Source organism: Rutidosis leptorrhynchoides, chromosome 5, assembly GCF_046630445.1.
Source record: "Rutidosis leptorrhynchoides isolate AG116_Rl617_1_P2 chromosome 5, CSIRO_AGI_Rlap_v1, whole genome shotgun sequence".
Taxonomy (NCBI): Eukaryota; Viridiplantae; Streptophyta; class Magnoliopsida; order Asterales; family Asteraceae; genus Rutidosis; species Rutidosis leptorrhynchoides.
In genome coordinates this window covers 452,636,158-452,662,907 of record NC_092337.1, presented here as the reverse complement: position 1 = coordinate 452,662,907, position 26,750 = coordinate 452,636,158, and the positions used below count along the sequence as shown (strand labels likewise).

The window sequence follows — 26,750 nt, the reverse complement described above, 5'->3', positions numbered from 1 at the left end:
TGCATGTCATAACACAAATCTATACTACCGCTTATATACAAGCCTATGGGGTCACACACTTTAGCATTTAGACACCATTATTATATATAGTTGATATATAATTATAAATTATAGTTTGAAAAGCATAATTTGATTAAATATGATTTAATTAAATATAAAAGATTTAACGGTCCGTTGAACAACAAAATTATTTAATGGGATTATATTTGTTAAAAGTAAATTAACAAATATATGGGCCTTGAGTCCTTTTTGAGTACACCGACATTTAACATCAAGGATTCCATCCTTTTGTAAAAATAAGATGTCTTATATTTTCTGAAGATTTACACTTTTTGTTTTTGGTTACGGCAGAAGAAAAAAAAAGGGTTCTTTATTTTAGTTTAGTTTTTGACGGCTACAAGAAAAAGGATGGTGGTTTTTGCATATATACGTAAACAACACATTTTGTGTGTGTTTGTCTTATATTAATTAGAAAATCAAATTGATTGTTGAATTAATTTAAGCTTATGTAATTTGTTCTATGTTGGTTTGAGTGGCAAACGGACGATACCAAACTATGTTTTGGTTTATGCTTTTAATTAATATTTAAACAATATATGATATTGTTTTTCGGGTTATAAGGACTAACATTTGATTGGTGTTGTTTGAGGTGATGTGTGGATCAACCATAGAAATATTCATACACTTTGAATATTTGTTTCATCGTGAACGTGGATAGTTGTTCTACCTCGCTCGAAAAAGGTACATCTAAACTTTACTCTGTGATATAATTAATTGACAATTATTAGTGGTGTAATTAGATATTGTTGGAAACCGTTAATCGTGTGAAAGTTTATAATTAAATAAATGATGTTTATTTTAATTTTAATGATAATAAAAATTAAAGATGTTTAGTTTCAAGTTCCGCTGCGTTTATAAATTTTAAAAGTACACACGATTGCCGTTAACATGAAATTCTTTAAATTTAGGTTCACGCTCTCTCAAACCGTGAAGAAAAAAGCGTGATTAACTTGCAAATTTGTTGTAGTGTAATACTAATGGTTCTTCTGTTTTAATTTATTTTGAATTCAGTTCCAGTTCTTAAACTTGATTTCCATACTTCCTGTTGCTTACTCGGTATTTACCGAATTCTTGATACTTGCAATGTGTTCTTATATTTAGTAGGGGTGTTAAAATGGGTGGGTCAGACGAGTTTGTGAACCTTTTTAAGTTTGGTCAACATGAAACTCAATCCGAAAAAGTGTTCCTTCGGAGTGGAAGAAGGAAGGTTCTTAGGGTATTAAATCCCAAAGAAAGGAATATTAGCAAACCCAGAGAAAGTAGATAAGCTACAACAACTCAAAACTCCAACCACGGTCAAGGAAATGCAAAGCTTAAATGGGAAACTAGCGTCGCTAAGTCGTTTCCTCTCCAGAGGAGCCAAGAAACAGCTACCCTTCCTCAAAGTTCTAAAAGGATGCCTAGGGGCAAAAAAGATAGTGTGGACAGAGGAAGCTGAGCAAGCCTTCGGGGATATGAAAGCGCATGTAGCTAACCTACCAGCGCTCACATCCCCAAAGCCAGGGGAAACACTATATCTCTACCTAGCCACCTCCAATGAATGCATCAGCGCGGTACTTGTAGCAGATCGAGAAAAGACACATGTCCCTATATACTTCGTCAGTCGGGTTCTCCAAGGAGCAGAAGTCAACTATCCTGAGCTCGAAAAGCTCACACTCGTCTTAGTACACACTGCCAGGAAACTCCGAAGGTACTTTTAGGCTAATCCGATTATTGTATTAACTAACAAGCAGATTAGGCAGGTACTCATGAAGCCAGAAAAGTCGGGTCAAATGGCCAAATGGGCCATCGAACTAGGAGAACACGACATCGATTTCCAAGCTCGTCACTCGATCAAGGCCCAAGTACTAGCAGACTTCATGGCAGAAACAACGGAAACAAGCGAAGAAAATAACTCCACATTCGCACAAATTATCACTCCTTCTGCTGAAATGGAGGAATGGAAGCTGTTCACTGACGGAGCTTCAAGCTCTAATGGTTCAGGGGCAGGGTTAATGTTAATCAACCCTGGAGGGCAAGAGTTCACATATGCACTTCGCTTCGAATTCAACACAACTAACAACGAAGCAGAATATGAAGCTCTACTTGCCGGGCTCAGGATAGCCAAAGAGATGAAAATCGAGCATCTTCGAGCTTTCGTAGACTCTCAACTCGTAGCCAATCAGGTTCTAGGTATCTTTGAAGCACGGTAAAAAACAATACAACTCTACCTGTTAAAGGTCAGAGAATTAATAGAAAGCTTCAGAAGTTTCACCATCGAACATGTAAGGAGGAGTCAAAACAATAAAGCAAATGCTTTGAGTAAATTAGCCTCCATCACCTTCGCTCACTTAGCAAAAGAAGTATTGGTTGAGGTCCTGGAAAAAAGGTCCATCGAGGTAAAAGAGGTGCACGACTTGATAACAGATGAAGAAAACACTTGGATGAAGCCTCTGAGATAATACTTGGAACTTGGAATTTTACCCGAAGATAAAAAGGAGGCGCGGAAGGTTCAGATCAAAGCACCGTCATACAAAATAATGAACGGAGCCTTGTATCGAAAATCCTTCCTCACTTCGTGGCTATGATGTGTTAGGCCAAACCAAGCCTCGAGGATCATCAGAGAAATGCACGAAGGTATATGTGGGCTTCACTCGGGGCCAAGGTCAATCGTGGCAAAAATACTAAGGATGGGGTACTATTGGCCAACAATGCACGAAGATACGGTTACACTTCTACGAACCTGCGAGCCATGCCAGATCCATGCCAAAGTCGAAAAGCAGCCAAAACAAGAATTGATATCAGTCCTTTCAGCATGGCCTTTCTCAAAATGGGGTATAGATATAGTAGGACCACTTACCGAAGCACCCGGTGGCTACAAATGGTTAGTAGTAGCCATAGATTACTTCACGAAGTGGGTAGAAGCAAAGCCACTAAGTATGATGACTGGGAAACATATAGAGAAGTTTTTCTGGGAACATATCGTGTGTCGGTTTGGAATACCCCAAGAGATCATTTCTGATAATGGAAAACAATTCGCTGAAGGCATCTTTCCGGGGTTTTGCGAAAGGTTACAGGTAAAGGAAACCTTTACCTCCGTTTATCACCCACAAGGGAATGGACAGGTTGAAGTGACCAACAGGGATATCTTGAAAGGCCTCGAGAAACGGTTAGGGAAATGCCAACAAGGATGGATAGAAGAACTCCCCCTGGTCCTATGGGCTCACCGAACCACACCAAAAAGAAGTAATGGTGAAACCCCTTATAGTTTAGTATACGGTACAGAGGCTGTGCTACCTGTGGAAATACAGGTATTAACCAACAGAACCATAAATCTCGAAGAAAACGAGAAAAACCTTCGTCTCAACCTTGATCTCATGGAAGAAAGAAGGGAAGCTACGCTAATCCGAGAGGTAGCATACAAGAAAAAAATAGAGAAGTACTACAACAAACGAGTCAAACCCTCGGTGTACAAAGTCGGAGATTATGTCCTAAGACTCAACAGCACCAGCAAGGTAGAATACGAAGGAAAAATGGGTCCAACTTGGGAAGGCCCTTACGTAATCTCCGAAGCGTTTGGGAATGGCTCGTACAAGCTCGAAACTACAGAAGGAAAGCAGGTCCCAAGAATCTGGAATGGGGTAAACCTACGAAAGTTTTATTTCTAGACTTTAGTGTACCCAAGTAGGAAAAATTTGTAATGGGTAGTTGAAACTTATACGCTTCCTACCACAAGAAATTTGAAACAAAATCCTACTATCTTTTGAAAACACCAAGACTTGTGTAAAGATACTAGAATACTTCTTATACTTAAGCAATATGTAAGAGGTAACCCAAGAGGTATACTAAAGCTATTGCGAAACATTCCCAAGAGGAATACTTCTTATACTTAAGCAATATGTAAAAGGTAACCCAAGAGGTATACCAAAGCTATTGCGAAGCATTCCCAAGAGGAATACTTCTTATACTTAAGCAATAAGTAAAAGGTAACCCAAGAGGTATACCGAAGCTATTGCGAAGCATTCCCAAGAGGAATACTTCTTATACTTAAGCATTAAGTAAAAGGTAACCCAAAAGGTATACCGAAGCTATTGCGAAACATTCCCAAGAGGAATACTTCTTATACTTAAGCAATATGTAAAAGGTAACCCAAGAGGTATACCGAAGCTATTGCGAAGCATTCCCAAGAGGAATACTTCTTATACTTAAGCAATAAGTAAAAGGTGACCCAAGAGGTATACAGAAGCTAACATAGATACAAAGTAGCAATACATAGTAGGGCACAACAACCCTCAAAATATGAAATACAAATTGTTCACGGGCAACAAGGCCCAAATCAGCAGGTACGCAGACCTGATAAAAGCATGTTAAAAACAAAGTAGCAGACATAAGGATCATCACAACAAAATAGGATCAGAAGACAGACTACCCATAAAGATCATTCTTCTGCAACCAAAGCAAGAAGTTCCACAGGCTTAGCGTCAGAATGAGCAGCGATAGAAGCAACATAGTTGAGTTCAGCATTGACAAAAAGGGTACATGCAGCATCAACAAGAGCAGAAGCTTGGTCTGTGTATTCCGGATAGCTGCTAAGTTCAAGCTTACCCTCCTTGGACAGCTCAGCCAACAACTTACACCTCTCTTCTTGCTTACTAGTAAGAACAACATCACCAACGAACATGCTCAGCTCCTTGCTACGAATAATATGCCTGTATACATGTGGAATAACCTGGGAAATTACATTAGAATAGTCTAACCTCAGACCATCAAACCTCTTCTTCTGATCTGAAAAAGCTGTGGTGGCATCTTTTGTTTCTTGACGAAGGACCCTATTTTCTTCTTCCAAGTCAGCAATCTTCTTTTCATCTAGTTTCTGTTTCTCCTGCATACTCAAAATCTCACTCTTGGCCGATTTCACCTCCTCTTCCCATGACGTGTTTAACAACAATCGCTCCTGGAGTTTCTTTACAGACTCTCTAGAAGAAGTATTGACATCCCTAAGCTCCTCAACCTCTCTCTCTAGGCACACGACATCACCAGAATTCTGTTTCAAATGGGAAAGGACAAGGTGATTATAAAGAGCAGATCGATAGCAGTGGGTAGTATACACGTCAATGAGCTTAGGAGTATCCACAAAGGCATCTTCGAATTCAGAAGGTATCATTTCATCAAACACATCGTAACAAGTCTCTAAGAAAGGTACATCTGGAATGTCACCTGGAATGTCACCTACAGATATAGAAAAATATACATAAGAATAAAGCATGGTTCAAACAAAAAACATGAATAAAAGAAGGTACCTGAGAGAACATTGTTGTGACGACCCGGAAATTTTTGACCAAATTTAAACTTAATCTTTAAATGAATTAATGTTTCTGACACGATAAGCAAAGTCTGTTAAGTTGAAATTCAAAAATTTGGAACTGTGTTCATGTAACCTTCGACTTTTCTGGACGATTCACGAACCACTATTTGTAAATAAGATATGTATATAAATATATGTATATATTTGAGATTGATATTTACATGATTAAATGTTTCCAACATGTTAAGCAATCAAACTTGTTAAGAATTAATTAATTAAAACGGATTTGATCTAAACATCTGACCACCCAGTTTGTTCGACGATTCATGAACGTTAAAACTTGTAAAAACGACATGATATATATATATATATATATATATATATATATATATATATATATATATATATATATATATATATATATATATATATATATATATATATATATATATATATATATTTAACATGGTATTATGATAAGTAAGTATCTCATTAAGTATTTTAACAATGGGTTATATACATAAAATGAGACTACTAAATTAAGGAATTTGAAACAAGATATATATGTAACGGTTATCGACGTAATAACGTCTTAATTAAAATAAAGACATATGTATTGTATTAAGATATATTAATACATTATTTTTAACATGATATAATGATAATTAAGTAAATCATTAAGTGTATTAACAATTAACTATATACATAAAACGAGACTACTAACTTAAGGGTTTCGAAACAATATATACATGTAACGATTAACGACGAAATAACGACTTAATTAAAATGTATATATATGTAATGTATTAAGAAGTATTAATACACATTTGAAAGACTTAAAGACATATATCAAAATACTTATACTTGACAAAGATAGTTGTAATCGTATTCTCGTTCGTTTTCATCAAGAATTCTACTCGTATTCATTCAGTATTCGTAACCGTATTATACTCAGCTTCTAGATGTATTTACTATTGGTATATACATATCAAATCATCACCTTAGCAGCCCTAGATCAGCCATCAAATATGTGGGAACCATTCTTTGTAATCTAGTGTGAATTATTTAGCAAGATTACAAAAAATATTATTAATCATTCATGAATTATTTACAAGAAAACAAAACTTGCACATCATTTATATCTAATCCATATACCACGACCCAAAACACATACAAACACTTTCATTCTTCAATTTTCTTCATCTAATTGATCTCTCTGAAATTCTATCTTCAGGTTCTAAGTGTTCCTCATAAATTCTATAAGTTCTAGTTTCATAAAATCAAGAAGACTTCAAGATTTCTTTCAATCCTTTTAATCCAATCTAACAACTCATCAAAGATCAAGAATTTCCATCTAATCTCAGTAACTTTTCATCTCATAATCAAGGTAATAAACTTATTCAAGCTTTGGTTCAATTCTTATAAACATAACTATCTTAAATCAAGATAGAATTCTTACTTGAACTTGTTTTCGTGTCATGATTCTACTTCAAGAACTTCCAAGCCATTAAAGATCCTTTGAAGCTCAAGTTTATTACTAATCATTTCCAATAGGTTTACCTACTATACTTGAGGAAGTAACGATGTTCATAACATCATTCGATTCTTACTTATATAACTATCTTATTCGAAGAAAATAACTTGTAATCACTAGAACATAGTGTAGTTAATTCTAAACTTGTTCACAAATAAAGTTAATCCTTCTAAATTAACTTTTAAAACCAACTAAACACATGTTTTATATCTATATGATATGCTAACATAAGGATTTAAAACTTGGAAACACGAAGAACACCGTAAAATCGGACATACGCCGTCGTAGTAAAACCGGGGGACTGTTTCGGGTTGGATAATTAAAAAAAAAAATATCTTAGACTTTGATTTAAAGATTTGTATTTTGGGAAAATAATATTTCATATAAACATGAAAACATATCTAAAAATTATGATTAAACTCAAAGTAGAAGTATGTTTTTCAAAATGGTCATCAAGATGTCGTTCTTTCGACGGAAATGACTTCCTCTTTCAAATATGGACTTGTAACCTGTAACTCCGACTATAAACCACTACATTTTCAGTTTAGTTCTAAATACTATAGTTCGTTACGAAATCATAGCAATTTGAATCACTCAAAACCGATTTATAACGAAGAAGATATGGGCAAAACAAGATTGGTTAGAAATCACCAAAATAGCTACGGGATTATTTTGCAAAAATCTATACTAACCATGTCTTAGCTAACTTTTCTTGTATTATACATGTATTTATACATATTTCCTTGTACTATACTAGTCTTGGTTAATCGTAAGACACATGTACACAATACGTCGAGATAACTTCAAAGACAATAGTTGTACAATGGGTCGTGATTAAACCTTAGACAATATATATACAATACGTCAGATAAATCGTAAGACACATGTACACAACACGTCGAGATAACTTCAAAGACAATAGTTGTACAATGGGTCGTGATTGAGTCTTAGACAATATATTTACAATACGTCAGATAAATCGTAAGACACATGTACACAACACGTCGAGATAACTTCAAAGACAATAGTTGTACAATGAGTTGAGATTGAGTCTTAGACATTATATTTACAATACGTCTTGATTATTCCAGGGTGATGTATTGAACTATATATATGTACTACTAACGTTGGACTGCTAACATTGGACTACTAACGTTGGACTGCTAACTTGACAACTTAAATCATCAACATGTAAATAAAAATATGATTTGAATATATTTATCATACTTTGATATATATGTATATATTTATTATAGGTTCGTGAATCGATCCGCGGCTAAGTCTAATTTTCGACGAATTGAAAATCTGTGAAAGTGAGTTTCATTACTTCCTTTTTACATATATTTTTGGGCTGAGAATACATGCACTGTTTTTATAAACTGTTTTACGAAATGGACACAAGTACTTAAAACTATATTCTATGGTTGGATTACGAATACTGAATATCACCCCTTGTTAGCTTGGTAGCCTAAGAATTAGGGAAATGGCCCCTAATTGACGCGAATCCTAAAGATAGATCTATGGACCTTGACATGTCCCATTCGAGTTACGAATGCTTTAGTACTTTGATTGATATATACTGATTGCGACGGCCGGTATATAGCATGCAAATTGCGAAATGACTGTATGCGGGGGATATTCTATATGCATCCTGTTAGTTCGGTTACCATGTGTTCACCATATGAATGATTTTATCTTTATGAAGATTGCAAAATGCTTGTATAATGATTATGGAAATGAAAATGAAAATCTTGTGGTCTATTAAAATGATGGAAATGATTGTTTATGTTAAACTAATGAACTCACCAACCTTTTGGTTGACACTTTTAATCATGTTTATTCTCAGGTATGCAAGAAATCTTTCGTTGTGCATTTGCCCAATTTAAAGATATTACTTGGAGTCATTCATGACATATTTCAAAAGACGTTGCATTCGAGTCGTTGAGTTCAACAAGATTATATTAAAGTAAATGACAGATTAAGTCATTTATAGTCTGTTTATATTGTGAAATGGTATGCATATTTGTCAACTATTGTTGTAATGAAAGTTGACTTTTAAAAACGAATGCAATGTTTGTAAAACATATCATATAGAGGTCAATACCTCGCAATGGGACCAAATGTTATTGTATTCGTCCATATGGATTTGGACGGGCCATTACAGTTGGTATCAGAGCATTGGTCTTAGCGAACCAGGTCTTGCATTAGTGTGTCTAACTAATAGTTGTTATGATGCATTAGTAAGTCTGGACTTCGACCGTGTCTGCATGTCAAAAAGTTTTGCTTATCATTTCTTGTCGAAAATAACCTGCTTATCATTCTTAAGTCTAGACACGTCTTACTGAATTTATTGCATAGATAGTGTATAGATAAATTCATATCTTAGCGTATCTGTTACTGTAAACTTTGCCTGACAGCTTCCGAAATTTCCTCCGTAATTTGCGGGATCCTTTGTACTTTATATAGGTATTCTATGCAAATAGAATATCATTCGATATCCGAAAATCATTTCATATCAAAAATCCTTTATTTTAACCGTGTAAGATGAATTCCGCTACTAGTTCGAGTTCCTCAGAGTCTGACAACTATTCCGTTATGGATTTCTACCTGAGCTCCGAAAGCAGTGTAACCAGAATGGATCAACCAATTAGCCATCATCAATTTTGGATGAATTGGGGATGAGTTCCTAGTCGACTAAATCAATGGAGACAAGAAGAAGGCGATCCCTTCCATTTACCGAATTTCCCTCTTGGCGAAGAACCTAAAGCATTTACCGGCGAACCTGTCCAAAACATCATCTTCACCCTCATTTCCAGAATAGCTCGCAATGATTACATAATATCTACTATTTTAAACCTTATTCATCCGCTCGTCTCAACCGCCCATCATCCCGGAATAATAGAAGAAGTCAACGAGCTTCGAGCTCGGGTAATCAATCTGGAGAATATGGTGCACAACTTACAAGAACCAGTAACACCACCGACACCAACAGTACCACCAACATCAACAACACCTGTACCACCAACAACAACATCCGCATCACCCGCCTCAACATCACAATCCGTACCTCGAGCATAATCTTCATTCAACATCTCTCATTTTTGTTCTATATATCGTTCTACATCAACATCATACGCCTCGTAAACACCAAGGAAAACCAACAGCGATAAACGATGAAGTATTGATTCATAACTTCATTGGAGAAATATTCCGCGGCGATTATGTAATCTCCAAAGTCTTAGGGATTATTTAATTGTAGTTCTAACCATAGATCTGATGGATGTAGGAATAGGAATGATAGAGGATAGAGTAGAAACCCTGACAAAGGTTGATGCGCAATTTACAAGCTACACTTGTTATACAAGTACCACCAGTGGAACCGCCAACATCACCAACAGTATCACCAACACCAGCAACACCTGCAGCACCACAATATCCACAAGCTCTATAACCACCGACAATATCAACACCTCAATTAGAGTTATGATGTATTAACTCATTCTTTCCAAAGAGTTTATATATATATATATATATATATATATATATATATATATATATATATATATATATATATATATATATATATATATATATATATATATATATATATATATATATATATATGAATTTTGAAATCATAATATATCTTTTCATACTAAGCTGATATGTGTGAATTTTGAAGGGTAAATACTACTTGATTAATTCACATTACTAAAATGCTATGATATACATCCTTCGTTAACAACATAAATCTCTAATTCAGCTCAATGAACTCTATCCCCTAATAAACCAAGTGTATTATTCAATTAGGTTTGATTTTACACTTTCATTTCAGATGTACCTGAAACCTTCTAGAAAATATCATTCGTACCTTGCGAAATTCACAAGAATTCCACGAACACCAACATCTTTCACCGAGAAATATTTAAGTTCACAATTAATATGTTACACTGTACACTCTTTAATTATTCGATATTCATTATCTATACTCACTACTTTCACAACGATATATATTCTTCCATAGAAATCAGAACAACCATTTTCATTCAGATTCAATTACATATTCTGATTTTGACAGATCAGAATCCAAGTCAAGATATAACAGATAGCATCACTCTTAGATCCTTACATCTTTCAAAACCATACTTTGAATTCAAAACTGTGCTAGAACATCACTGTTATTCATAAAACGCATAAATATATTCATTCAAAATCCTGAATGATTTCATCTTGAATGTCATATGTATATTGACGATTACAACCTTAATTAAACCTTGATATATACGTTTGCCTTTCTATCATTGTTATCGGGGAACCTTTTATGTTCCACCATATTAGCAGTAAACGTACCAGCGACTCCGTTACTTTGCAACTTAAATCCCTCCAAAATATCACTATCATTATTCATTGAAATCCATCATATACTCATCAATGTCTTGTAACGATAACTGTCATACCACATACCGAGAAGCATCAATCATTATTTTGAATTTCGCAACATTTCTACGTCAATTGTTATATACCTACATATGACGTCTATCTCCTGGACTTACGTACTCCAATTCTGGAATTCTGAAAAGCACCCCAACCTGCGAATTAGTTCTTTGAGTTTTGAAAATACTGAAGAAGCAGCAAAAACTGTAAACGACCTTAACAGTCAAAAGTTTGACGATAAAGAATAGAGTGTTGGAAACTCTCAACAGAAAATTGATACTAGAAAGTGGATTAAGCAAAACTATGAAGGAGACGGTGAACAAATCATAAGGACTAAACCTGTACATAAAGAATCCAGATGATTCTGTATCTGATGAAATCTTTAGCGAATATCTTGCTCCTTACTTATTCTATATACTTGCGGAAGAATTTTCCTCATCAACCTTCGATCTTAGAAATTCCAAAAATATCATCATAAATATCCTCGATATTTCTGAGGATATTTTCATAAATATTCTTGTCCGAAATTATTTATCTCTTCGTGCTATCCGTATTACATCTTATAGGAAACTGTATTAGTTTCTAAAATTTCTATAAACTTCGAGTTTAAATTATGAATGTTTTTGAAGTAGTGTTGGGAACTGAAGCATGAGTTAGTATAATATAATGATGCCTGATCAACGTGGTTATATTACAATAAGTCATGCTGAGTTCCTAATGGAACGTGATGATTCACATATTATACCATCATCATGTGCCATGTTACACGATTCTCTCATTCTATTTAAACCTCTAAACATATCAAGAACATATTTTCTTGATAGTTCTATCTTTTCCGTGATATCGGTAATGTTACCAAATTAAATCGTGCCATTATAATTCTTTTCTACTTAAAACATTAGTTATGTTCATTCGAAATTTCATACCTACAAAATCGAGACGTCTTGATCGCTTTATTTAAAGTTGAGAAGAGAAAACAAAAGCATGGAGCTCCGAAATATAAAGGAAAATATAACAAATTAGAAATTACAAACCGTGTATATCAATGCGTATAGCAATATAAAGACACGGGAGAATGATAAATACAACAATCCCTAAAGCATAATAGAAATAAACAGATTCCTCCGGAGGGAGCTGAAAAAGAAGGATAATGGTGGCGAACATCAATATTAGGTCAAGAACCAGAACTGGATTGAACATTTTTCACAATCTTTTGGATGTATGAATTGATGAAGAAAGTAGGGATGGTGATAATAATGAGTCAGAAGAGGTCAATTTATAGTGGATATAACAGACAGAGCAATCGAAGCAGATTACCGCATTTATTTAAAAAGGATCCAAATTTCCTTAAATCCCGAAAAATCAAATCTGTTATAGATTTCGAAGATTTTCTTTACCTTCCTTAAAATTCAGAAATCAACTGTGACTACGTCAAAAGTTAAAACGAAACTTATTTTCTCAATTCCATCTTTTACGATAGCTTCATTCATACTCTTCGCGTAATCGAATCATCTTATCTATATTTTTGCAAAGATGAAAAACTCTATATTTATTGAACTCATGCTATTCATAAACGGAACTCGACTCATTCAAGGTATTCAAAATACTCCATTAATCCATTTTATTATATTCTTTTGATGATGATTTTATGAACAATCGACTTCATGATGATAATTCAAGTTATATCATATTCCTTGATACGAGAATATTCTGGTTTTAGTTATCAACTTTCCTTAACCAAATTTCGGGATGAAATTTCTTTAACGGGTAGGTACTGTGATGACCCGGAAATTTTTGACCAAATTTAAACTTAATCTTTAAATGAATTAATGTTTCTGACACGATAAGCAAAGTCTGTTAAGTTGAAATTCAAAAATTTGGAACCGTGTTCACGTAACCTTCGACTTTTCCGGACGATTCACGAACCACTATTTGTAAATAAGATATGTATATAAATATATGTATATATTTGAGATTGATATTTACATGATTAAATGTTTCCAACATGTTAAGCAATAAAACTTGTTAAGACTTGATTAATTAAAACGGATTTGATCTAAACATCTGACCACCCAGTTTGTCCGACGATTCACGAACGTTAAAACTTGTAAAAACGACATGATGATATATATGTGGACATATATATATATATATATATATATATATATATATATATATATATATATATATATATATATATATATATATATATATATATATATATATATATATATATATATATATATATATATATATATATATATATAACATGGTATTATGATAAGTAAGTATCTCATTAAGTATTTTAACAATGGGTTATATACATAAAATGAGACTACTAAATTAATGAATTTGAAAAAAGATATATATGTAACGGTTATCGACGTAATAACGTCTTAATTAAAATAAATACATATGTATTGTATTAAGATATATTAATACATTATGTTTAACATGATATAATGATAATTAAGTATATCATTAAGTGTATTAACAATTAACTATATACATAAAACGAGACTACTAACTTAAGGGTTTCGAAACAATATATACATGTAACGATTAACGACGAAATAATGACTTAATTAAAATGTATATATATGTAATGTATTAAGAAGTATTAATACACATTTGAAAGACTTAAAGACATATATCAAAATACTTATACTTGACAAAGATAGTTGTAATCGTATTCTCGTTCGTTTTCATCAAGAATTCTACTCGTATTCATTCAGTATTCGTAACCGTATTATACCCAGCTTCTAGATGTATTTACTATTGGTATATACATATCAAATCATCACCTTAGCAGCCCTAGATCAACCATCAAACATGTGGGAACCATTCTTTGTAATCTTGTATGAATTATTTAGCAAGATTACAAAAAATATTATTAATCATTCAGGAATTATTTACAAGAAAACAAAACTTACACATCCTTTATATCTAATCCATATACACGACCCAAAACACATACAAACACTTTCATTCTTCAATTTTCTTCATCTAATTGATCTCTCTCAAGTTCTATCTTCAAGTTCTAAGTGTTCTTCATAAATTCTATAAGTTCTAGTTTCATAAAATCAAGAAGACTTCAAGATTTCTTTCAATCCTTTTAATCCAATCCAACAACTCATCAAAGATCAAGAATTTCCATCTAATCTCAGTAACTTTTCATCTCATAATCAAGGTAATAAACTTATTCAACCTTTGGTTCAATTCTTATAAACATAACTATCTTAAATCAAGATAGAATTCTTACTTGAACTTGTTTTCGTGTCATGATTCTACTTCAAGAACTTCCAAGCCATTAAAGATCCTTTGAAGCTCAAGTTTATTTCTCATCATTTCCAATAGGTTTACCTACTATACTTGAGGAAGTAACGATGTTCATAACATCATTCAATTCTTACTTATATAACTATCTTATTCGAAGAAAATAACTTGTAATCACTAGAACATAGTGTAGTTAATTCTAAACTTGTTCACAAATAAAGTTAATCCTTCTAAATTAACTTTTAAAAACAACTAAACACATGTTTTATATCTATATGATATGCTAACATAAGGATTTAAAACTTGGAAACACGAAGAACACCGTAAAATCGGACATACGCCGTCGTAGTAAAACCGGGGGACTGTTTCGGGTTGGATAATTAAAAAAAAAATATCTTAGACTTTGATTTAAAGATTTGTATTTTGGGAAAATAATATTTCATATAAACATGAAAACATATCTAAAAATTATGATTAAACTCAAAGTAGAAGTATGTTTTTCAAAATGGTCATCAAGATGTCGTTCTTTCGACGGAAATGACTTCCTCTTTCAAATATGGACTTGTAACCTGTAACTCCGACTATAAACCACTACATTTTCAGTTTAGTTCTAAATACTATAGTTCATTACGAAATCATAGCAATTTGAATCACTCAAAACCGATTTATAACGAAGAAGATATGGGCAAAACAAGATTGGTTAGAAATCACCAAAATAGCTACGGGATTATTTTGCAAAAATCTATACTAACCATGTCTTAGCTAACTTTTCTTGTATTATACATGTATTTATACATATTTCCTTGTACTATACTAGTCTTGGATAATCGTAAGACACATGTACACAATACGTCGAGATAACTTCAAAGACAATAGTTGTACAATGGGTCGTGATTAAACCTTAGACAATATATATACAATACGTCAGATAAATCGTAAGACACATGTACACAACACGTCGAGATAACTTCAAAGACAATAGTTGTACAATGGGTCGTGATTGAGTCTTAGACAATATATTTACAATACGTCAGATAAATCGTAAGACACATGTACACAACACGTCGAGATAACTTCAAAGACAATAGTTGTACAATGAGTTGAGATTGAGTCTTAGACATTATATTTACAATACGTCTTGATTATTCCAGGGTGATGTATTGAACTATATATATGGACTACTAACGTTGGACTGCTAACATTGGACTACTAACGTTGGACTGCTAACTTGACAACTTAAATCATCAAGATGTAAATAAAAATATGATTTGAATATATTTATCATACTTTGATATATATGTATATATTTGTTATAGGTTCGTGAATCGATCCGTGGCTAAGTCTAATTTTCGACGAATTGAAAATTTGTGAAAGTAAGTTTCATTACTCCCTTTTTACATATATTTTTGGGCTGAGAATACATGCACTGTTTTTATTAACTGTTTTACGAAATGGACACAAGTACTTAAAACTATATTCTATGGTTGGATTACGAATACCGAATATCGCCCCTTGTTAGCTTGGTAGCCTAAGAATTAGGGAAATGGCCCCTAATTGACGCAAATCCTAAAGATAGATCTATGGACCTTGACATGTCCCATTCGAGTTACGAATGCTTTAGTACTTCGATTGATATACACTGATTGCGACGGCCGGTATATAGCATGCAAATTGCGAAATGCCTGTATGCGGGGGATATTCTATATGCATCCTGTTAGTTTGGTTACCAAGTGTTCACCATATGAATGATTTTATCTTTATGCAGATTGCGAAATGCCTGTATAATGATTATGGAAATGAAAATGAAAATGAAAATCTTGTGGTCTATTAAAATGATGGAAACAATTGTTTATGTTAAACTAATGAACTCACCAACCTTTTGGTTGACCCTTTTAAGCATGTTTATTCTCAGGTATGCAAGAAATATTCCATTGTGAATTTGCCCAATTTAAAGATATTACTTGGAGTCATTCATGACATATTTCAAAAGATGTTGCATTCGAGTCATTGAGTTCAACAAGATTATATTAAAGTAAATGACAGATTAAGTCATTTATAGTCTGTTTATATTGTGAAATGGTATGCATATTTGTCAACTATCATTGTAATGAAAGTTGTTTTTTAAAAACGAATGCAATGTTTGTAAAACGTATCATATAGAGGTCAATACCTCGCAATGGGACCAAATGTTATTGTATTCGTCCATATGGATTTGGACGGGCCATTATAATTGTCGCCTGATCCTTTAAGAGGAGCTTCGTCATTAGCATCTTCGTCTCGAAGAGAAAACTTAGTCTTTTTCAAAGGAGAACCAGAAATAACCTCCTTCCTCTTCCTAGCAGCCTTCTGACGCCTAGAGGCCCTAACTTGGACACATCAGGCTCTGTATCCACATCAATAGGCTCGTGCTCTGAAGCAACCTTCGCGCTAGATTGAACCTTCGGGGCACTAGATTCAGCTGCTTTCTCTGGTTTACTGTCAACCTTCATAAAACCAGAACAAGAAGGAGAACCAAACTCCTTAACAACAGTAGTAGCACGAACAGCTTCAGTCATCTGTTTCACCCCAAAGGACTTAATAACATTTCACAAAGACATCTCTGTAAAAGCAAACAAGGTCAGAAAAAATAAAAGAAAAAGTCTAGAAAAAAAATAAAGCCTAAGGCAACCAAAACCTACCCTTTTCCCCATAAAAGTACACGGGAATAGCTTTGCCTCTCTCCCATGAAGGTGCCATTCCGAGCTTAAAAAGGAGGGAATCCGGAAGAGTAGAGGGTATAATATGATGACGACAAATTCTACTGAAGAGAGGATCATTTTTAGCATCCTCAGGAATAGGGTCATTATACTGCTTAGGAACAACAGCCAACTCGCTATCAACAACATTGGGAAACTTGTCTGGAAAGAAAAAGGATTTCTTGACATAAACAAAGGAATTTTTCAAATTCCTTACATCAGAAATGGAAGAAACAAAGCACATGGGAGTATCGACCAGACTACCTCTCTTCTTACGACACTTGGCAATTGTAACCCAATTCCCAGCATCACCAGTTTGATAGAAGCAATGAAACAAGTCAACAGAAGGCTGGCCACCATATGCCTTGCACATATATTCAAAAGCAAGAATCTTTTTGATCGCAAGAGGGTGAACAATAGAAACATGGACCCTAAAGTAATCAAGGACACTAAGAAAAAACGATGAAATAGGGATCCTGAGATTGCACTCTGTGAACGACTGCGTATACATTCCGATGTAGTCTGCCGGAAAATCGAGCATGAATTTATCAGGTTCCGGCAGAACTATATCATCACCCTTAAGACCTAGGGTTTTACAAAGACGCTCACACCGCTCAGGGGTCACAACACTAAAAGTGGATCGAAGACCTACTTTAGCCATAAGAAGAAAAAAAAAAGAGAAGAACAAGTTTAGAGCAATACCTTTTCAAAAATTAATGGAGTCGATCAGATGTTGAAGAAAAGCAAAGAAAATAAAAGGAAAGGAAAAAGAAAAATGAAAGAGAGGGTAAAAAGTCAACCCTTTATTACCTATAGGCAGCAAACCGTCCCATCGATGCAGAGTTACTTTGGTAACCATACCATCAAATTACAGTTCTACCCTCCTCGTCTATCTAAGCTGGAAGGATCTAGCAGGGGTAAAAGAGTAATCATACCCGGGTGAATAATTACTGCAGTCAGAAACGTCAAATCAGAAAATCAAGTGGCAATTTGAGTTTAATTCAACATAGCTTGGTTAGAAAGCTTCGTGAAATTAAACTGGGGGGCTTGATAGTGTATCCCTCCGTCAAGATAATAGACGAAGCTAAGCTACCGGAGATATCACACTTAACGAGGATAGATGACATAAGAAGAGATCACATGAACACATATGTCAAATACAAACCTTGAGCGGGATATCCACAAAATCAAATAATGGCGCCCAAATGATAAAAGAAAAATGCTCCCAAAATACAATCCTAACATTCAGGATTAACAAGAAACCATATCCGTTATACGAAGCAATCGTAACGAAGGAACACGGTAACGAAGGGATCACGGTTACCAATGGACAAGGACTCATTCTAAAGTCACAAGATCACCTAGACTGAAGGAGAGAAGTAAACGGGTTGACCAAACCCGCTTCCACTAGTGAAATGCCCCGTTCATATCGATTATAAATGTTACATAATAATTGATTTCATTACGGGGTATTTGACCTCTAAATGATACATTTTACAAACATTGCATTCGTTTTTAAAAGACAAACTTTCATCACATCAGAAGTTGACGGCATGCATACCATTTCATAATATATCCAACTATAAATGACTTAATAATATTCTTGATGAACTCAACGACTCGAATGCAACGTCTTTTGAAATATGTCATGAATGACTCCAAGTAATATCTCTAAAATGAGCAAATGCACAGCGAATGATTTCTTTCATACTTGAGAATAAACATGCTTAAAAGTGTCAACCAAAAGGTTGGTGAGTTCATTCGTTTATCATAATCAATAATCATTTCCATCATTTTTATAGACCACAAGATTTAAATTTCCATTTCATAAACATCATACACTCGCAAGTGTATAAAATTCATTCATACAAAATAAACACCTGGTAATCGACATTAACAAAATGCATATAGAATATCCCCCGCATACCGCATCGTGAATATGCTCACAGCATACAAACATGCCACTCTTTTAAATATGACGATTGTGTACACCTCACAAACAGGTCAAATCTTTTAAAGCTGGCGGTTGTATACTAAAATCGAAGTACTAAAGCAGTTTAAATTCTCTGACTGGGGCTTGTCAAGGCCCATAGATCTATCTTTAGGATTCGCGTCAATTAGGGCCGTACCCGTTTCCTAATTCTTAGATTACCAGATTAAAAGGGGTGATATCCGGTGTATTCATAACTCAATCGTAGAATGTTTTTAAGTACTTGTGTCTATTACGTCAAACATTTATAAAAGTAGCGCATGTATTCTCAGTCCCAAAAATATATATTGCAAAAGCATTTAAAATTGGAGTAAATGAAACTCACGATACAATATTTTGTAGTAAAAATATTCATACGACGATACTGAATAATGCAGGGTTGGCCTTGGATTCACGAACCTATATCAATTTATATATATTAAAACTTATAATCGTAACCGAACAAGTTTATATATTTATATTATTAATATACTTTTTATATTAATAATCTATTAACTATATTCATTTGTATATTTTTAATACTTAAAATTTATATATATATATATATATATATATACATATATATATATACATATATATATATATATATATATACATATATATATATATACATATATATATATATATATATATATATGTATTTATATATCAGATTTGAAATATAAGTTAAGTCATTTATTTTAAATATCCTATTTTGATGTTTAGAAGTATCATCTCATGTATTAAACTTAATATATATTTGTTTTCAATATTTAAAAAAAGTACTTAATATTATTTAAAAAAAATAGATTATCAATGTTAATATATTAAATTAAAATATTTTTCTGTTAGTAATAATATTCATAAAATAATGATATTAGTATTATTATCATTAATTATAATAATTGTTGTGATAATATAAAAATTCTAATAATAATATTGTTAGTTTTTAATGATAATAAATTAACAATTTTAGTAAGAATGATGATAATGATGATGATAATAATAATAATAATAATAATAATAATAATAATAATAATAATAATACTTATATTAATGAAAATAATATTAACTGTGTTATTTTCATAATAATACCAATAATAATAATCATAATCATAATAATAATAATATTTGTATCAATATTAATAATAATAATAATACTAATAGTACTTAATGATATTATTTAGTAATAACAAAAATGATAATAATATTAATCCTATTATTTATATTAACCTAATCAACAACAATTATTAATAATAATAACAATCACAATAACAATAACAATAGTAATAATAATAATAATAATAATAATAATAATAATAATAATAATAATAATAATAATAATAATAATAATAATAATAATAATAATAATAATAATAATAATAAAGAGAACTACCTTATAAGCCTTGTTTTACAAAAAAAAATGCCATTGTCCGGGCTCGAACCCGCGACCTCCCGCTCACGCACAAACACTCCTTACCACCCAGCCATTTCTGTCTTTCTGAATTTATACGAACCATTTATTTATTTAACCCATATCTATCTGTTTCCAAATCCTTCTTCTTCTTCACTTGAATTCAAATCAACCAGGTTTCAAACCAAATCACAATGAGTTTCTTATTAACTTTTAGGATTTATAGTTGATGCAAAAATGATTATAGGTTGATTAACTTAATTAAAACAGAATCAAAATAAAAAAAAAGCTGGAATAGACAGTTGAAGAACACGACTAAACCCAAAATCAATTTCGAACTTTTAAAATGTTTTAGACTATATTCATAACATGAAAAAGGTTCTAAATCGTCCATGAAAACTTTCTGAATCACTAATTAAACATAAAACATCAAAACCAGTTCGGATTTCACGATGAACAAATATGTTGACTTTTGAAAATAAAAGTTTGACTCCAAAATTGAGATTCGTTAAGATGAATTGGGAGCTCAAATTTTGTAGAAAGATTCAACAGAGAATTCCTAACAATACTACATTATTACATTTTGAGATTTTTTTGGAAATCGGGCTTTTGTGAAAATGTTACACGTACAGAGTATCGAGTTTGTTTCATTCAATTTCTGTTCTATTTTTCGAATTACAGAAGTATGAAGCTTATAATGTGCCAGTGAAAGAGTAATGCATCAACAAGATTTGATTGGAACTTGTTTTGTAGTAAAATTGATTTGACAGAATATCGATCAGGGAAAAAAATAAAAAAAATAATAAAAAGGGATTCGACTTCTAACAGTTTTGTTGTGTAATGGGTAAATTGAAATCGAACATTGAATAATCTAAAGACAGAATCAAAAGCATATACAGTTCGATTGTGATGTCAAACTGAATGAATTATTTAGGTTATATATTCTATATTTAATTAATTAATATTAATAATAATAATATATAAAAAAATACTAATAATAATAATAATAGAATTAATAATAATCATAATAATATTAATAATACTAATAACAAAATAATACTAATAATAAGTATAATGATAAAAGTAATAAAAATATTGATAATAATAACTTTAAATAAAAATGATAATTTTTAGTAATTAGGTTAATAATGATAATAATAACTATAAAATCAATAATAATAATAATAATAATAATATCATTTATGATAATAATAATAATAATACTAATTATAATAATACTAATATTGTTAATGATAATAATAATATTAGTAATAACAATATTATAATAATTTATATATATATATATATATATATATATATATATATATATATATATATATATATATATATATATATATATATATATATATATATATATATATATATATATATATATATATATATATATCAAATTCACATTACAGATTATATATATTTCAAATAATATTAATAATACTAGTATTGACATTAATATTGAAAGTAATGGCAATATTATTATAACAACTATAGTTATACTTGTATTACATATATGTATTATTACTTATGTAATATTTATTATTCATATAGTATATCCTATAATAACTTTTATTGTTTATTTATTATTTCTAAGATTACAATATATTAGAAATCATATATATTTATATACAGATTCACTTTTAATAACAACTTAATGATCCTGTTTTATTATTTTACATTTTCATTTATATATATATATATATATATATATATATATATATATATATATATATATATATATATATATATATATATATATATATATATATATATATATATATATATATATATATATATTTAATTACATAATTACTTACAAAACAAATTGTTCGTGAATCTTCGGGAATAGTCAAGGTCAAATGCATTCATGAAAAATAGTTCAAACATTTTGAGACTCGGTTTAATAAACTTTGCTTATCGTGTCAGAATCATTTACAGATAAAGTTTAAATTTGGTCGGAAATTTCCGGGTCGTCACAGTACCTACCCGTTAAAGAAATTTCGTCCCGAAATTTGATTGGGGTGGTCATGGCTGACAATAAGTATGTTTTCATGACGCATACTAGCTAGAAATTAGAGTTTTTATCATCAGTGAGTAATATGGATAAAACAATTGGATTAATCGAAGAGTATGAGTGAAGCTATCACAAAAAAAATGAAATGAATAAATACATATTCGTCTCAACTGGTGACGTAGTCACGGTTGATTTCCAGAATTCAAGGAATTTAGAGAAAATCTTCGTAATAAGATTTGATTCTCCGGTAATTAAGGAAATAGGATCTTCTTTGGTTAAATGCGATAATCTGTTTCGATTGCTCTGTCTGATACTATAAATCCACCCCCTTCGTTACCTTTATATTTTGGAGTTCCATCCTTTTATTTTCTCTTCGACTTTAAGTCAAGTGAATAATGGTCCAGAATTCGTAGGTATGAAGTTTCGAATGAACATGACTAATGTTCTAAGAGAGAAATTGTAATAGCACGATCTTGTTTGGTTAATTTACCAGAATTCAAGAGAAAAGATAGAACTATCAAGAAGATATATTCTTGATATGTTTGGAGATTAGATAGAATGTAAGAGTCGTGTAACATGGTACATGATGACGTTATGGTATGTGAATCATCACGTTTCATTAGAAACTCAGCATGACTTACTGTAATATAATCACATTGATCAAGTGTCATTATATTATACTAACTCACGCTTCAGTTCGCAACACTACTTCAATAACATTCCTATTTTAAGTTCGAATTTTTTAGAATTTAGAAACTAAAACAGTTTCCTTTCTGATGTAACACTGATATTGCGAAGGGATAAATGATATCAATTAAGAATAGTTATGAAAATATCCTCAGAAATATCGAGGATATTTATAATAAAAGATACGATGATATCTTAGAATTTCTAATATCGATTGATGATGAAGAAGATTTGTCCGTAACAGTGTAGAGTCAGGAGTAAGGTATTCGTTAATGACTTCAGCAGATACTGAATCATTTGGATTCTTTGAAGGCAGGTTTAGTCTTTGTGATTTGTCCACAGCCTCCTTCATGATTTGCTCAATCCGTTTTCCAGTTCCAACTTTTCTGAGCTTTGCCAACATACTATTCTTTATCATCAAACTTTCGACTGTTAAGGTAGTTTACAGTTTTTGCTGCTTCAATCTGCTTTTTCAACATTCCGAGCATTGATTCGTAGACTGGGTGCTTTTCAAAATTTCAGAATGGAAGATCATAATTCTAAGTGATAAATGTTATATGTATTCATATAACTGTTGATATAGAACCGTTGCGAGATTCAAAATACTGATTGCTAATTCCTGGTAATTGGTACGGTAATTCTCGTTACAAGATGTGGATGAGTATATGAATAGATTTTAATGAACAAATAGAATGGTTCTTCAGAGAGGCTTAAGCCAATGAGTAATGAAGTTGCTGGTAAGTTTACTGCTAATGTGGTGGGATATAAACGGTTCCCCGGTAACGATGACGAAAGGCAAACTTATATATCAAGGTTATAATAAGGCTATTTCGAATGAAAGTCGAAGTTGATTTGCTGGAGCTGTGACAAAATTGGCTAATTTGGAAAGGAGTTTCAAAGTTATTTTCAGTAATAACAATGCTAAAGGATCTGACACCGATACGTGTGGTTGGATCATCCTCTCGATTGTTTCTTAATTGAGGGGTTTCAAGAATCATGAAGAGTTTGAACGCAGATTGTAATCGTTAATATACATATGATGTTCTAGAATTTTGAATGATACAGATATTTTTCTGGTTGTTATCAATAGAAGTGATGTTCTAGCACAGTTTTAAAGTCAAAGTATAACTTTAAAAGCTGTAGGGATCTAAGAATGATGATATCGGTTATATCTTGACTTGGATTCTGATATGTTAAAATCAGAATATGTAATTGGATTTGAATGAGTGTGGTTGTTTTGATTTCTATAAAAGAATGTATATTGTTGTGAAAGTAGTGAGTGTAGTTGATGATTGATGAATCAGAATCGAAGAATATAAAATATTAATTGTGAATCTATATATCTCTCGGGTATTACCTACCCGTTAAAAGTTTCACAAGTTAATATTTTGTACAAGAGAGTTTTTATGAAAATATATGTATATTTTCTTCAGATGTAATACATATTTAATGAGTTAATATTGAATTAAACTCATTTGACTTTCGACTGGAACTAGCAATGAAGAATCTCTAATACATTAAAGATTACATAATCTTCGCGGAGTTTTTCACTAATGTAATCAGTACTTCATTGTTTATTCTTATTGATATTCCTCAATGGATGATGCTGGTGCTCGTGGAATTCTTGTGAACTTTGCGAGATATGAATGATGTTTTCTAGAAAGTTTCGAGTACATCGAAAATGAAAGTGTAATATCAAATATGTATTTGAATAGTACACTTGGTCTATTATGAAACGGAATTCATCGAATTGAAACAGAGATTGTAGTTAACGATGGTTAAGTTGTTAACGAAGGATGTACATCATAGTATATTAGCAATATGAATTTAACCGAGTAGTATCTACCCTTTTTCAATTCATACATAATAGCTTAGTACAAAAAGATTTATTTTAAATTTCAAAATTCATATATATATATATATATATATATATATATATATATATATATATATATATATATATAAAATATACATATAATTTCTTCAGAGGAAATGAGTTAATACTTCATAATTCATTGATACAATATATCCGTTGATGATTGTTGTGTCGATATCATTGATGGTTATGGAGTTGTGTCACACCCCCAAATAGGGTCTGGGGTATTTGTGACTAATTATATCAAATCACAGTTGTATAAATGAGAACGACTCTATATGAGACATTTTATTGAGTTTTGCAGTGGAAGATAAATAGATTACATTGTATTTAGAGCATTAAATGTTTTTTAAATGAATTGGTAAGTAATGCATGAAGACTCCAAGCATGGCAAGAAATCATCATCAAAGCAGCAAATATACAGCGAAAGCAATGTTTAAGTACCTGAGAATAAACATGCTTAAAAAGTCAACACGAGGTTGAGTGAGTTCATAGGTTTGTCATAAATAATGATTTCAGTAATAGATCACAAGATTTAATATAATAAAAGTCGATATATCATGTATATCAAAAGTATGCCATGAGCGTATAATATCAAAACTAAACGATTTTACCCCGTAACAATACATATGTAATTGTCGAGATCATTATTATACCACCAATTGACCTGAGGTCAACAGTGCGGGACGCTACTCCCAATAGCGCTATTTATAATAATTCCCTTTGTCTCTTCATTATCTAGTAATTAATGATATTACAAAGCAGGGTTTTGCATGTTTCAAATGAACACAATAAAAGTACTCATGTTGGTCACATAATAGTTTGTACTTGTGTCTATCAGTTATAAAAATAGTACATGTATTCTCAGCTCAAAAATATAGATAAAAAGGGAGCAAATGAAACTCACCTTAAATAGTTATTGAAGTATTCCACGCAAGAAAGGAAAGTAAAACAAGTAAGGGACCGAGATATCAACCTAGAGATAGAATGTACGATTAGATGTTGTCTAATAGACATAAGTATAGTAACTATACTAATGATAATGGTTTTCTAAAAGAAATTCCATTTTCAGAAAGGTTACTATCTATGGAAAGTTTCCACTTTTAGTAACTTTCCAATTACAGAAAGTTCGGGTTATAATCTTTAACAAGACGTTGTACGACTATCTCAAATCTTGTTGCTATCATACAAGTCACTTGAATGATCAGTTGTTACCGATCGCCCAGGATTCTTGACCAGAATCTATGTCATGGCATTCGAAATCCACAAGCAGTTCCCATAAGGCAACAAGGACCACCCTAAGCCATATGTAACGGTGAGGTTCATATATAGTGCACGTTATCTTGATTATAACCTTCACATATTATAGGGGTATAAACTTTATTATATAATTAAGTTAATTATATATATAGTTACTATTAGTATTACATAACTATTAACAAATTTATAATT

The 26,750-nt window shown here is 31.8% G+C and overlaps 1 protein-coding gene across 1 annotated transcript; it reads left to right on the top strand.

Annotated features, from left to right (window-relative positions):
- The first annotated feature begins 1,364 nt into the window (after positions 1-1,364).
- On the top strand, positions 1,365-2,501 carry LOC139850162 (uncharacterized). Its single transcript, XM_071839750.1, has 3 exons — positions 1,365-1,724; positions 1,794-2,225; positions 2,280-2,501. Exons 1-3 carry the CDS (start codon positions 1,365-1,367, stop codon positions 2,499-2,501), a joined length of 1,014 nt encoding a protein of 337 aa, XP_071695851.1.
- The last annotated feature ends 24,249 nt before the right edge of the window (positions 2,502-26,750 follow it).